The sequence below is a fragment of the Hirundo rustica genome, chromosome 8 (assembly GCF_015227805.2).
Source record: "Hirundo rustica isolate bHirRus1 chromosome 8, bHirRus1.pri.v3, whole genome shotgun sequence".
NCBI classification, from domain to species: Eukaryota; Metazoa; Chordata; class Aves; order Passeriformes; family Hirundinidae; genus Hirundo; species Hirundo rustica.
In genome coordinates, this window is record NC_053457.1 from 32,814,070 (window position 1) to 32,829,714 (window position 15,645).

The 15,645-nt window shown below is 44.2% G+C and overlaps 1 protein-coding gene across 1 annotated transcript in view; it reads right to left on the reverse strand.

The window, feature by feature from the left end:
• CTBP2 (C-terminal binding protein 2) overlaps positions 1–15,645 on the reverse strand; it is a 133,861-nt gene that overhangs the window by 47,993 nt on the left and 70,223 nt on the right. The window contains exon 2 of the mRNA XM_040072195.2: positions 9,903–10,062. Within this exon, the coding sequence (XP_039928129.1) occupies positions 9,903–9,960 (58 nt within the window). The 5' untranslated portion in view covers positions 9,961–10,062. The remainder of the gene's footprint in view (positions 1–9,902; positions 10,063–15,645) is intronic.

Sequence of the window (15,645 nt, forward strand, 5' to 3'; positions counted from 1 at the left end):
ACAAAGAGAAAATTAGCAGGATTGTGCTGGAATCATTTTCAATAATCAAAGGAGCAGCACAGCATCTGAAAGCACTCAGCGCTTGAAGCCCTGCCACATGCTTTTACCAATTTCCAAACCAAAAGCATCGATGCTTTGTAACTCCAACAAAACGCTCACAAACACCAACTTGGTGCCTTACAACAAAACACTCCGAAGATCAGCCGGTTATTAAACAATCATTGCCTCACGGAACTCTGCATTTTGATGACTTTAAAGCAAAAAAACCCCAAAAGCTTGTGTCCGTTCGTAACCGAATCCCTCGGTGCTGGGATAGAATGTGCCATAACCACTGGAGTGATGAGCTCCAGGAATGCAGGAGCGCACGCTGCCCTGAAATGTGACGCACAAACTGGGACCAGTGACTGGGTTCGGTGGCCGTTCCCATCGGTGACATATGGCTGGGCCCAGGCACACCGTAAAATAAAAGGTCAACAAACCTTTGGGGACCCCAAGAAACGCACAGCAAAGAGCCTCCCTTGCCAAAGCCAGCAGACGTTTCCTCTCCAAGCTGCTGACACCGTGTTGCAGTGCCCTTCTGAATCATTCCCCAGGAATTCCCCCCAAACCCCACGAGCCAATGTGAGGAGAGAGGATGCGAGGCCTTTTCCACTCCCACCAGTCAGCGTCGCGCTGAGAAGGTGCACGGAAGCATTTCATGAGAAGAAATGAGTGACCTCGCCCTTTATCCCTGTGGAGCTGCCTCTCCACTGCTGTTTTGTGCTGATCTCTGGATGGAAGGGGTTGGATGTGGGAGATGTGCTCCTTCCCACCCTCATGGCCAGCCAGCCATGCCTCCACAGTCACTGCCACACAACAACTCTCCATCTGGATATCCCCTTTCACAGATGGGTGCCTTACCCCAATTTTCCCCATGGTAAGAGGGAATGGCTGGAGCTGTGTCAGGGGAGGTTTAGGTTGGGTATCAGGAAAAGGTTCTTTCCCAGAGGGTGGTGGGCACTGAACAGGGAATGGGTATGGCCCCGAGGCTGCCGGAGCTCCGGGAATGTTTGGACACCGCTCTCAGGGATGCACAGGATGGGTTAGTTAGGGGGTCTGTGCAGGGACAGGAGCTGGACTCAGTGATGCCTGTGGGTCCCTTCCAGCTCAGGACATTTTGTGATCCCATGAATTATCTTCTATTTATTTCAGAATGAGGTATATGCCAGAAGTACCCCAGTATGCATGTGGTAACTTATAACCTCATGTTATCCTCCTCCCGCAGCAAAGCCTTGGAGGCTGCCCTGAGAAACTGTAGATATCCCATCCCTGGAAGTGTTCAGGGCCAGGCTGGACAGGGCTTGGAGCAACCTGGGATAGTGGGAGGTGCCCCTGCCCATGGCAGGGGGTGGAACTGGATGGTCTTTTAAGAACCCTTCTAAGCCCAGCCATTCCATCATTTGCCATCCAGGAAGAAAATCAAACTGCAGGTAACAAATGCAGGAAGGCAGCAATCATCTAAACCACACTTGCAGCTAAAAAGGGGAAGTGCAGCTGTAAAACACACTTTGAGCCATTGGAATGAACCTTACAAGCTCTTTAAACTTCAATCAGAAACCATTTTGCCTTTAAGTATGGGGAAACTCCAATAAAAGTTGGCAGAAACAGCACTGTCACATTCCTGCATCAACAAAGGGATAATAAAAATATCAGATGTATCCTTACAGCACACAGTTACACAGTCTCAAGGACTGCAAAATAAAAATCAATCTGGATGCTGAACGGCGGGTGAAAAGCAGCAGACAAGGTTCATTGGGCACATCCCTCAACCATTCGCAAAGATCTAATCTATGAATGCTCTTAAAAATAATCCTCTAGAAATCACATCAAGCACCTTGTCTCCAAAACTGGGTATTAGACTTTGAGGTCAAATCTCATCATTTTTAATAAGAATTCAGGATCAAGATTTGAACAGCGTGTGTAATGAAAAGCATGGGAATTATATCTGTCCCAGAAAGCAGTAGAGAAATCCACTGTTAAATGAATGTATATTGTAAATCTGAACTCTGCCATGCATGCCTGGGCTTTGCATAGAAAATAATTAATTACTACACTGTAACACGGGCCTGGGGAGATAAACAGGCTGGGGTTCAGGGTGTCTCTCTGCCTTACTTCCCCGATGATGCCAAGAGCTCAAAAGGTGTACTTCCCTTTCACACCCATCACAGATAAAAAACCAAAAACCATGAGGAAATACTACTTTAGCTAAAAAAAAAAAAAAAAAAATTATGTCTTGCTGTTTTAGAAGACTGCACTTCTGTACTGTTGTATTGCAAAACATCAAAATGGAGCTATATCTTACTGTGTTCCCTCACCATCCTTGCTCATGTTCATTTGCTGAGTCAATCAAATATCTGTATCATCATCAGCAGCAACACATTTCTCCAAAATGGGTGTCAATCTATATTAAGGCTATTTTGTGCACTTAACCTGTTTACTACTAAGTCTTGAGGTGCTAGATGGCAGCAGAGTGTTTTGTTTTAAATAAAATTTAAAAAGATAATCTAAAAAAAGGAAGAAAAAACAAATTAATAGTGTTAAGCTAATGGGTTGTATAAAAGTGTCACTAAGAAATGATCAATGTTCTTCAATTTTAAGATATGCAAAACCAACTCAAAACTTGCTCTTTGAAGAAAGCTCCCTAATGAAAACCTTCACTGTTTTGGCACTTCGATCCATTACATCTGTTTGTGGAGAGCAAAAAAATATAAAAGAAAAGTTGTGTAATGTGTTTCCCTGCAGCTTTATTTTAGTACAGCCAGATGTCCTACTCCTGTCAAAATATTTACCAGCAAATATTCAGGAAATCAGGCTATATTTGAAAAGTCTGGTCTGGATCCAAACACCATCAGTCCCTGAAATGGTGTCATTTAGGAGTCAGATATAAGGTTTTTTCTGGTATTTTGAAAGAAACCCCATCCTGTTTTCATCTGTCCCCAAGGACTGCTCATTTCTCATCATTTCACATATTTGGAAGCAGCCAGCTTCCACCCCCTGGATGCTGGAGGCAGCTTCTGCAGCATTCCAGAGCTTGGGAGGAGGCGCCAGGGCTGCCCTGAGGCCCTGCTCCAACAACCCCTTCCCAGTGAATATTCTGGGAATATTATCACTTTTCCGAGTAATCTTTATAAAGGCGGGGGAGGATTTAGAGTAAGGAGAAAAAAAAAAAAACCAAAGCAACAAACCCCAGATATGATGATAACTTGTTAATCCCTAAACCAGTTAATTTAAACGGGAAATGTGGTAAGGATGGAAATTAAGTTGATGGTATTGAAGTCATCAGCTGTAATTGTTTCTTAATTAACGGCACGAAGTTGTAAAGCGCGTTACACGGAACCTTGTCTGGAGGCTGGGGAAAATGGAAAAACACAAGGCAGAATTAAGAGTCAGACACGTATTAAGTTCCCATCAACGTGGGTTTAAACACAAGGAGAACACAACAGAAGTATTTTTTCCTGTTCTGGTGCATATGGCTCTCAAGCCCAGGGAAAGGGGAACTCCCCCTCCTGCAACATCTACTATGATGCACACCAAATTAATGGAATTTTTGTCTGTAACCTTATCTAAATGTGTCTTACTCTTGCCTGGATGCCTGGGGCATCTTGTCAGGTTGGCTTCGTATCTGGCTCGAGTCCTACATCTTGTCATGCGCGTTCCCCTATGGAACAGCACAGGAGGGAATGTGCAGCAAAAACATCCACACAGGACTGACTGGAAGCTACTGGAGCAGACTGTGCGCCCATGCAAGGACAACAGCACAGCCCTGGACACGAGCTCCATCCCAAAGCACAAGAAGGACTCATACAAGCACAGGGAGTTCTTGATTCAGCACATCAAAAGGGTTGAAAACCATGGAATAAGGTCAATAAGCTTGAGTAATATTTGTAAACACACTAAGGTTGCTCGAAGTTTCTTCACCCACAGGACACTGTGCAATTTTTAAAAAAAAATCTTAAAATTTTAACAAAACCTATTAATGACAAGTAATTCCCAAATATGCCATGCTTCTATCAGAGAAGAAGGGATAATTAAGAGCACTACTTCTCACTGGTAAAAAGGTGTAATCCAGCTTTTGTATGAATTTGAAGTGATTTTCCGAAACCTCCATAAAAGCCAAAGACTTAATTTTGGAAAAGCAAAACATCAGGAGCAGCCAGACAGGTCTTCAGTTTGCATAAATCAGCACAGGGTGCAATGGCAGAAGATCTGACAAGCTAAAACTGCTTTTTCTCTAGGCTAAATGTGGTAAGCAACCCTTCCTTAAAAGCCTGATAGTTTATGTGCTTTGAGGTGGAAACTTAAAAAAAAGAAGTACAAAAAGCTTTATTGTAGGGGGGGGGGAAATCCTTGTACTGTGTTTTATATTCACAGAACAAAGAAACTCAAATCCACTAGATAAAAAAGGTCTACATCTATTCTAAATAAGTCACTTTTACTCAGGACAAGTGGTTTCTTCCATGCTTGATATCATCTTTAACTCATTGTTTCTCATCAAATGCCTAGTGGTGATAAGGATTTCCTGAGATAATAAGATTCTATTTCTAAGCAGTAAAAATAAGTATTATCAGATGCTACTTGGTGTGCAAATTTGCAAGAATGGAAGAAAGTTTCTCCACCCAAATATCAAATGTACTTATTTTGGCTACTGTTACATTATACAGAGCAGCAAGAATTAGAGGCAGCCACTTTCCAGGGTTGTAGCTTTATTGTGTATTTTCCTTTTTGGTTCCAGGAGCAAGGTTCCTCTATTTTTTAGCATTGAATGAGAACCTACTCCATAGCCTGCTGTTAGTGGTGTGTGAGCCCAGACCTCAGGTACACACTGTTTAAATACTCCCGAAAAGCCAGAAACATCACAGTTCTTCAGGGGTGCTTTTGTTGAGGGTTGGTGTGGGGTTTTTTTTAACAACAAGAAGGCGCACAGTAAGAAATAATTGACGTTGTGATTCTTAAGTCCACTTCTGTGGAGGATAAGCTGAAATAAAGAGGCAAAAAGCACTCCTGCCATAGATCCAGGTAGGTACCATTACATAGTGTATTTATTCAAATGTCACTGGACATGATCCGCACTGACTTCTGTCACAGCGGGAAGAGTGGAATGCAAAATTTCTCTCCACCCTTGAAATGGTTTAACCAGCCTAATGCAGCCAAAGCAGAGACAACTTCGGTGATGCTGAAAACATCCAAATTCCCTCCTCCATTTCACAGAATCCGTGAGGTTGGAAAAGACCTGTGAGACCACGAGTCGAAGCTGTGGCCAATCCCTGCCTTGTCACCAGCCACCAGTCCAGTCATTCCTTGGACACCTGCAGGGATGAGGACTCCAGGCTTCCTGGGCAGCCCCTTCATCCACCCAGTAATTCCATGATCCCAGCTGGACAGTGTGTCAAGGGAACGTGCCTATTTAAGGTTTCCAAAACAAATTATTGCATCAAGGACTCAGACCCACCCAAGAGACCTCAGGAACCACGGCGAGGTCACATTCCCACTGAGAAACAAGGATTTGTGGGGAGCCACGGCCACACACAGATACTACAGTGGCTGGAAGGTAAATCCATGAGGAATTCCCACAGGAAGTGTGACCACAGAAGCCTCAGCCAAAGAGGACAACAGGGTGCCACTCAGAATGCGAGGCAGTAAGTCAAAAAGCCAGAGACTCGTGCATTAAGCACTGAGAAGTATTATGTGACTGTGCTGGCATTTATAAGCCATCAGACATATCAAAGGGTCTGAAAGAAAACAAAGAGTACGGATGGCTTGTTTGCCCTGCAAACAGTTCTATTTTGCAAAGTACAGACAACTTTGGTGGCACAAACTGACACGTAAAGACATTGATTTCCCACTGGATAATGACAAATCCTGGAGCAAAAACTGTCAGAAAATGTCCAGGGCTCACTTGGCTTTGCAATTATTTTTTCACTTTGCTTCTTGCTCATCTCAGGGCTGCCACTTTTGCAGCATGTGTTGAAAGCTTAACTGACTCATATATGCTTAGTGCAAACTATAACCTCTAAAGCCAGGCTTTCCCAGCCCATGGCACTGGTGTTGAAGACAGGCTAGCAGAGCTGCAATGGTCTGGAGTAGAGGCAGCACTTGGGATCATCACAGAGGAATTCAGTGGTGTTGGGAAACCCATGTTCTAGGCACAGACAAGACGCTGCCATCCTGCATCCGTGATGTGCCACCACTGCTGCCTTGTCCCTGTTGAGTTTTGACACCCAACAGGGAAATGACACAGTGCCACAGCACCTTCAGAGACACAACCAGCAACTGTGGAAGGGCCGCTCTCACTCCCTGACTAGCTCCTGGTGATGTTTAGTATTTGTTTAAGCATATTGACAGAAGCACAGGATAAAGATCAGCTGAGCAAGCAGCAAAAATGATGCTGCAAGTTATTTCCTAGCCCAGGAATGCCATGTGGGATCACTGGAGTCCTGTGGGAGGGATGGATGCCATGTACCAGGAGTGCCATGGTCTTCTGAGTGTGGTGTTTTTTGGAAGGACTGTTGGACACCTTGTTCTGCCACATGTGGCAAAGAAAAAATTACATCTCTCAGTTGTTATTTCCTAAATGAAAGGCAGGTGAGCTTCTGCCCTGAGGGCTTTTGCTGCCGTTTCTCTGAAAAGCTGGAAACTGCACCAGGTTTGGGAAGGAGCCCACTCCTACACACAGCAACTTGGCTGCAAAATTCAGGCCCTTTTTATCCCAGGCAGAGCAGGCAGGTCTGGCAACTCCACATCCATGGCCGCAGGACTGTGCCTCGGCTTTGTTTCACACACAGCAAAGCCAACATCCCTCCCTCTCCATCTCCCACTCGGATGCGGCTCCGCGAATTTCTGCTGGAACTCATTCTTTTTTTCATTCACCCTGAGGTAAAAAACAGTCATGGAACGGAAAATTTCAGCTCTAACGAATTTTAAATGTGGCAAAATCACAAGCTCATGGGAACAGGACCCAAAAGAGGGGCTGCTGGACAAGTCTGACTCTACACAGCTCCAGCGGCTCCACCTCTAAAGCATACTTTGACCCACTATGGAATAAGACATGACTCGACAAACAGGAATTATGTAAACCACTCTGCATATATTATTTGCAAAAGCCCCAGCCATTCAATGGGTCCACCCTGATACCCATATGGATCCAATTACAGAATAGGCACCCAAAGTCTCTGGGACAACCAGAAGGGAAAGAAATGGGTAAGCCAAGACCACTGTGAGCACAGCCCAACTTCATTCGGAGGGGCATCACCAACCCGCTTAATTGCTGACAGACTATTCAAAATGTCTTCGCTGCAGGCTGCTGCCCTGAAATTCCTTTATCCCCTCAAGTCTGGACCTTTATCCCACCCACATTCCTCTGCAGATCAAAATCTGTGACCTGGTCAAAAAGCTCACATCTTCAAACCAGCCTGCTCAGAGCAAAAAGTAACGCTGTCATCCAAAGATGTCATAAATAAATATTTAAAAAACCAAAACCAGAGGAGCTGGTGAAGCTGAGCCGTGCCCTGAGACTGCACAGCTCCTCTCTCTGGAAGACTCATAAACCTGGCTATAAAGGCTGTGAACTGGCTTTTTAAACTATACCACCTCCTTGTATGGCTTGGATTATTTTTCCACGCCAGATGTACGTTTAACAGAGTAATGCAAACACTGCAACTCCCTAATAAACTCTTTTAATGCCCTGACAGTTTGTAAGGCATTTCCCCCAACATGTGTCTGGTTATGGTTTCAGTAAGACTGCAGGAAGAAGAATCTGTCTGGCAGTTTGGACAGTGATTACAACATGTAGCCCGAGGATATTTCACCTCCAGACCTGCCACCATCCTGCTGCGTGGAATAAAGTCCATTCCTAGCAAACTCTAGGTTCGTGTGGGGAATAGTAAAAGGGATGGTATATGCAACTTCAGGAAAAGCACAGAAATCCACCTCCCTGCTACCAGACATTTAGTCTTTCATCAGGTAAATGCAGCTTTGTCCCCCATTCACATTTAAAGGGAAAAGCTCCTTAAGTGCTTCCACAGAACAGGAAATCATTAAAAGCAACTATTTTGGACCACATTGCCCTAAGCTTGATGGAGCAATAGATTCTTCTCACTGAACAGAATTCTGTTTGCAAAGACGACTCCATCTGTTGAACTAGTTCCCTAATTTCTCATCATCTTTCACTGATTATTCCATATACCTTTCAAGACAAAACCAAGAAAAATTATCTTTCTTTTTTTTCAAAGTGTGTTTTCACAGCAGCTGGAATGGCCCCTTTTAGTGCTTTTCTATGCTATAATCCAAGATTAGGAGCCCATAGTAAAAAATAGCCATCAGAGAGGCCAGTAGAGTATTCAGCTGTCCTACAAAGCTAATATTTTGGCAAATCCAAAGCTTTTTGCATTTTTCAAGGAAATTTTTACTATGCTTTTCACACCCAGTACTCGTCCATTGCTCCGAATACAACACAGCAGCGTCTCCCATCATTTCCATCAAATTACAAACCCAGTGGTAAATGACAAAATGTACTTAAAAAAAGTTATGTCTCCTGCACATTTACAGATTAGAAAAGAATATCTTTCGACCAAGAAAGAAGAAAAAAAGCTAATATATCAGAGAAAAATAATCTAGACTTCAATCACATCTAAAGCTCCGTTAGCAGGTTTGTTGTACGATCCTTTTGAATTTCTTGTACACTCAGCAACTAGATCTGATGGTAAACATCAAACCAGGAAGGCAGCTTTTGAAAATCCAGGCTCAGCTGATAGAACTCTTTTAAGTCAAGTTCAAAGTAAGTTTTGAAGATGAGATAGTGTGCTACACCTGAGTGTTTATGACATTCACTAGGAGAAAGAGGCAGCTCCACACTGCAGCATACCGTGGATACTCCCTCCTAACTCATCTCTGCTTTGTCTCCTCTTTTCCAAAATTACCAGAGCAAAATTAGAGGAGACAAGTAACTTATGATGAGTTTAAAACAGCAGCAGCGTAGAGTAAGCAATATACAACAGAAAAGTCAAGGCAAAGTTCACCCTTGTCCTGCTGATCAGCATTTCACACTGAAACTCCACAAAGCTCCTCACACTTTGCTCAGACAGGCGCAGCACAATTCTCCTGTGCGCTCTGAGCTTTCATCCACCACCAAATCGTATTTCACCTCACTGGCATTCAAGTAATACTGCAAATTGTTACCCTGCAGGCCACTATCCGTCTCCTTAAGAGCAGCTGAACACCGGAACTCCTGAGCAGGTATTCCTCCTAAAACAACGCTCTGCTCTGCATTTGCTGCTGATGGCAGAACTCGCACGAGCACTGGAGAATTACTGGAGTGCACACCAAGAAGTCAGAGCTTGTTTGCCATCACTTGATTTCTGTCATAAGTAACTTACACCATGTAAGCTGCGATAGGAAACGTTTCCTAAAAACTTTTTTTGCTGGAAGATCGCTCTCAAAGGTAAAAGTCACCTGTGCTGAGGCACTGTAACCACCATGAATAAAGAATTGCGGCAAACCTAACGGACCCCCACACGCCGACCAAATAAAAGCTGTTACAACAATGTGCTCAAAACCGTAACAGCTCTTCAATTTTCCATCATTTTCTTACAGTAAACATGTTTTAAAATGGGACCGACCAAATCGTTTTAGTAGACATCAGGATAAGAGGAGGTGACCTGGTAATCAAACAAAAGTCTTATTCACAGGACTACACATGACTTCCAAGTGAGTAATCAGAACAGTGTGAATGTATTTTGAGCCTACAGAGAGGACAGGGAATCCTGCCCTGGATTTGGATCTCTCTATGTCTAAATACTGAAAGAAACAAGGAAAAATTAGATATCCTACCCTAATCACCTGTCAGAAAAATGAAAGCACACTCTTACCTTCACAAATTCTGTCCAGTCGCTGCCGCTTGACTTTGTGTTTATCCACAAGTGCCATTCTCGATGGGATTTTGCAACTTTCTGACTCGAAAAGCACAGCAGTCCCCCAGGAGCTTAGGAAAACTCACAGGAATCGGCGTGCATACCGCCACTGTGGATCCTGCAGAGAAAGGAGATGATTCGTAAGATGTGTTGACTTCCTATCCCTGGAAGAGCTCAAGGCCAGGGTGGATGGGGCTCCAGACCTGGGATAGTGGAAGGTGTCCCTGCCCGTGGCAAGGGATGGACCAAGATGGGCTTTAAGGCCCCTTCCAGCCCAAACCAGTGCTGGATCTCCAGCACGCAAGATGAGGTCTGCCTGTGCCCAACAGCAGAGCAGGTTTTGGAAAGGACAGCTCTGAGTTTTCACCCCACAAGTCACACATCTGGCACCACAAATCAGTCTCTCTCTCCTCCCTACAATTCAGAAAACCAGCCTTGTACGTGAGAACAGCCAAAGCACTGCATGGGCTCCTTGGTTTTATTTCCCACTGCAAAACCCCTTCCTAGTGGATAAAATCCATGAGGTCATTTTGAAGGCTCACTGACGCTGAAAGATTCTTAGAGAGTATATAAAACACGGAAAGTAGTTCTTGCTCTGCCAGTACTTTCATACACAAAACACTTCCATATTTAAACCTTGCCCTGTAAAAGTCATCAATGGACCTTGAATTTACTAGAAGACCTTGATGTATATTCCAGCTGTCACCACAGCCTGTCCTTGCCCTCATACTTGAAGGGCCAACCTTAAACTTTGGGTGCCGTTTCTAGTGCACACATTTTCAATGCCATTTCATTTCAATGCCATTTCATGAAAATGAAAATTTCATTTTCAGTGAGATAAAATGAACCACGAAGCCATGTGTGTGTCTTCATGACAAGAAATGCTCTCCAAAGAGACAACAGCTAAAGGCTGTCTGCATTTTGGTGGCACAGGAGAAGATCCCTAATGGATGCTCTCTGGTCTGACACATTTCGCTCCTACAGAGAGCCAAAGGTTTGTTTAATCCCTGACCTGAGCTCAGCTGCAGCCTCTGAATGTGCCGTTGTGGTTACTTCTACCAGGTTCGATTTTTTGATGTAAAACCCAGGTTTTCCAAACCAAGTTCCACAACAGCATTCATGAATCAAGACATGGAAGAAGAGACCTCATGCTGACAACTGAATTCCAACAACCCGACATAACACGCACTAATATTTTATGGGACTGGTGGTTCAATATCTTCTTTTGTATTTTAAGGAGAAGACAGATGGCCCTGAGAGCAGCTACAAACCTTCCCAAAGAGGGATCCTGCTGAAGAAAGAGGCCTCTGCCCCCCTCAGCCACCCACCACTCACTGCAAGGCACCAAAAGAATAGAATTAGTGTAATCTGTGATTTCTAGAGGCAAAGAAAAGTACCACCACGTTTTCAGAAGCTTTGCACAGAGAGGAGGGGTAGAGGGAGGCAGAAATGAGTGCAAGCACAGCAAGAAACCCTCTCCTGACTGGCCATCTGTATCACCATGCAATGTCCCAACCTCTCTGCCTACATACACTTGAGTGGTTTAAAAAAATTGAAAAAAATTCTGAAAAACCAGCAGTAACCACAAGCTTGGCACCATTCATTCAAACTGACTCCCAAACAGCTCCTCTCCATCAGGTAAATTTTCACACTGCAGCATTTGCAAACAAAATTTTCGTGACAAACCAAAAAAATCATCTGGTTTGCAAAATGCAGGACACAAGAAAAGACATCCCACCAGAAAACCCAGGTTGATGTCCAGAAGTTGACTTTTGTGACCTGGAGTTTTGCTTCCCCTCATGCAGAGAAGAAATGGCAACACTTAACCCATCCTCTGGAGCACCCTTGCAGGCTCACATAGCTCAGTCAGGCATTTCCACTTTGCATTTTATTCTTCTGCACCAGCACTGGCTCTGCTAAAACCACTCCAATAACCTCCCAGAAAACCCAGTTAACCAGTGCAGTAGGCTGAGCATGCGAGGGGTAAAGGCTCTAACAAAGCCTCTGCACTCCAGGATGACAATTTCACGGAGATTATTGTTATTATTATAAATGGTTATCAATTATGCATCACATTGATAGTTAATTTCCAAAAGGAAAAGCCTCATGTTGGTACAGCTGAATTCCAACTAAGGGATGATCGGCGATTTCCTGGTAGTTAATGGCCAATTTCCCAGCAGCACAACTGCAGCATAATCACTGAGATTTATAGCAATAATTAATTGATTTTTTTTAAACATAGGGATGCTAAAGAGCACGATTCCCACTCATATTAAAAATTAATGCAACATTCTAGAAGACGCAGAAAACTTCCATTCCGGAGGCAGAAGCTTGGTACAGTCAAAATATTTCATGCAACAAAAATTAAGCTGTTAGTGTAGCTGAAGCCCAAGTAGCTAATGGCATTTCCGTGATCAACATTTACAGGCACACACATGATTTTTTACCTCAATTACATCCCATTCCACTTTCAGGGAGAAATACCAGGTTATTAAATAATGAAATCACATCAGAAGAGAAAAAAAATATAATTTTTTTCTGAAAACACTCAAATGGTTCGTCATGTTGGGGCTGCAACTCTTTCCCCCTTTACTTCCCCAAACAAAACCAATTTGCAAAGTGTACTTAATCCTGACAGAGTGCATTCTCTGATGGACAAATGCGTCCATTAAAGGTTTGTTTTTTTTTTTTCCCCAGCCATCTCAATTCCCTGCATTACTCCCTGGAGGAAAACTTCCTACAAAAGAAACTAATAACAATCAGAGAAATTACTGCTCATCAGTTGCACACAGCTTAATGTAATGCCTGTGAATGAGCTTCTTCCTAATGACATGAACTGCCCCATCTTTGTCTGACAGGTGTCCATGGTGGTACCCACCAGCAATAAAAGCCCAGCTCAGAAGACTTATTAAAAATGTGGCAGGAGCTGCTGAGCAGGATTTGGCAGGCATGGATAAAACAGAGAAATGTGTGGGGCACAGAAATAAGAGGATATTCCTCAGCCTTTGCATGAGGCTGTAATTAAGAAAGCAGCTCCTTCATTTGTGGGATGGGAGACGCAATCAGTTGTGAATCCAACTTCAATCTGTCCCCAATGGTTTCTACAGCCAACCCAATCCCAAAATTATCACAAGGCTAAATGTCCCCCTCCATAAAATAAACACAATCAGTCCAGGCAGAACAAAAATCATGGTCAGCAATTAAAAGACAAGAAAACCTCATTGTCTAAGGAAATTTGAGAGGGGGAGGCACACGCACAAAAATTGTACTTCATCTTCAGCAAGATTAGGAAACAAGTGAAGTGATTTACATACAGTAATTGCATGGCCGTGTTAGCCTCCAAGAGTGTCTTTCAAAATGTAAATTTTCTTGAAAACCCTTGGACACGATGATAGCCCAGTAGCTATTTATTTATTTAAGGAAGGAATTTACTTAAATACAACACTTTAGGAAAAAAAAAAAAAAAACAAACCCATTCCTGACATAACACTTTTAAATAGCTTCTAAATATTGCCTGTTAAAGAGCACAATCCATGAGCCAGAAAATGAGTGCAGAGAAAGCCGTATAAGGGCTTTTTTTAATCCTGACTTTTGATAGAAAATGAAAAGAAATAAAGGCGATCTTCCAAAATAAGATGCACAGTAAGAGAAAAGTGATTTTATGAAGACCATCCAGTCTTCTAAGCTCTTTCTCAGAACTTTTGTATCAACTTCTTATGGCACACAGAGTTAGGACAGGAGCACAAAGATCCATCACAGAACCACAGAAAGGTTTGGGTTGGAAGGGACTTTAAAGATGAAGCAGTTCCAACCCCCTGTCATGGGCAGGGACATCTTCCACTATCCCATGTTGTTCCAAGCCCTGTCCAACCTGGCCTTGAAAACTTCCAGGGATGGAGAATCCACAGCTTCTCTGGGCAACCTGTGCCAGTGGGCAACATCTGTTTTAGAGCACCCATCACAGGCGCTGCCACCAAACCACCCAGCACCTGGCCGGAGATTAAGGCGCTCTTTCCAGTGCTCCAGACAACATCTCACACGTTCCCTGTCTGTGCACAGCCTTGGGAAAGCAGGATGGTGTTCCCTACACCCTGTTCTGTGACAAACCAACTGACTACATTTTCTACCCTCTATGAAATACGGCAGGCACAAAATGGAGAGTCTCTGCTACAGTAAACTACCAGCTCCACGAGCTGCAAAAGGTCCCATTTCCAAACAGCAAAGGGAAAATTCCATCCTTCTTTCTTCACATCTACACTGTGTTCTCACATGTACAGTTCCTTACTTCAACAAGTCCCAATGTTTTGATGGTACTGCCGGATGTTTCCCAGGCTCTCAGGAAGAGAGAGGTTTCTGGAGAAGGTTTTGTACTCATGATTACTGCAGAACATCAGTTGTCTCAGCTGGAGGCAGAGCAGGATGCCCAAGCAGAACTGTTGAAGTCAGTATCCGCTGATGCCACGGGCAGCTCTCCCTGTATCCTCCTTTGTGTAAAGGTCCAGGTTTTCAAAGCTCGATCACACTCGAATCGAGATTTGAATACCAGAACAGCCCTTGGAGCTGTGAACTGCTCCAGCCCTGCGTCAGCAACCCTGGGTGTTCGCTATCCTGAGCTCTGGCCATTCCCACTGCTCGGTGTTTCAGCTGCCGTGGGGAGGGCAGGAGGGGCTGGGAACCAGAGTTCAGCGTGAGAAAGGCAAGGCAGGGAAAAGAGAGCGGGAGACACGCAGAGATAATGACAGGGGAGGGAAGCGGACAAAGGAGACGGCACAATGCAGGAGGAACACTCGGAGAACACTCTGTCATCCCTCCTCCCATGCAGCCCTGAGTGCGATGCCCTGCTCAGCCCCCATCACCTGCCTCTCTTTCCGAGACTGCAGGGGAGGAGGGAAACACGGGAGGGAAGGGACGGGACAGACAGCACAGTCCTTCTGGGATATCCTTTCAGGATGTCATCTTTAAAGCACAATGAGGCAACAGGGGAAGCTCACAGTGTTAAGACACCATTAAACCAAACAGCCCAGTAGGAAGCAAAAATAGGTGAAACATTTATACAAATAGTGAGAACACATAAAGAATTTAATTACCTAAAATAGGTGGATTTTTTTTTTTTTTTAAATAATGCCTGAGAGATATAAACTCCTCGCTTGGGGAGCGGAATCACAGAGTTTTTGTGTGGCCAGGGTTTGATTTCTCCTGCTCCACTATACACACTCAGCCACTGCATGGGAAATAGGATGCTAGCAGGGAAAAAAAAAAAAAAAAATAAAGCTTTTTCTCATTTTTTTGGGAGAACTACCCTGGCTGTAAATCACCCCTTGGGTTTGGCTGGGGTAGAGTTAATTTTCTTTGTGGTAACTGGTGTGTGGTGGTGGTTTGGCTTTGTGCTGGAAACAGGGTTCATAATCCAAGGATGTTTTTGTGATTGCTGAGCAGGGCTTACACAGAGTCAAGGGCTCTGCTTCTTGTACTGCCCTTCCAGTGAGGGGGCTGGGGGGACACAGGGAGCTGGGAAGGGACTCAGCCAGGACAGCTGATCCCAGCTGAACCAGGGATATCCCAGACCATGTGGTGTCACACTCAGCATCTACAGTGGGGGAGAGGAAGGAAGAGAGGGATGTTTGGAGTGGTGGTGCTTGTCTTCCCAAGTCACTGCTATGCATGATGCAGCCCTGCTTTCCTGGGCATGACTGAACTCCTG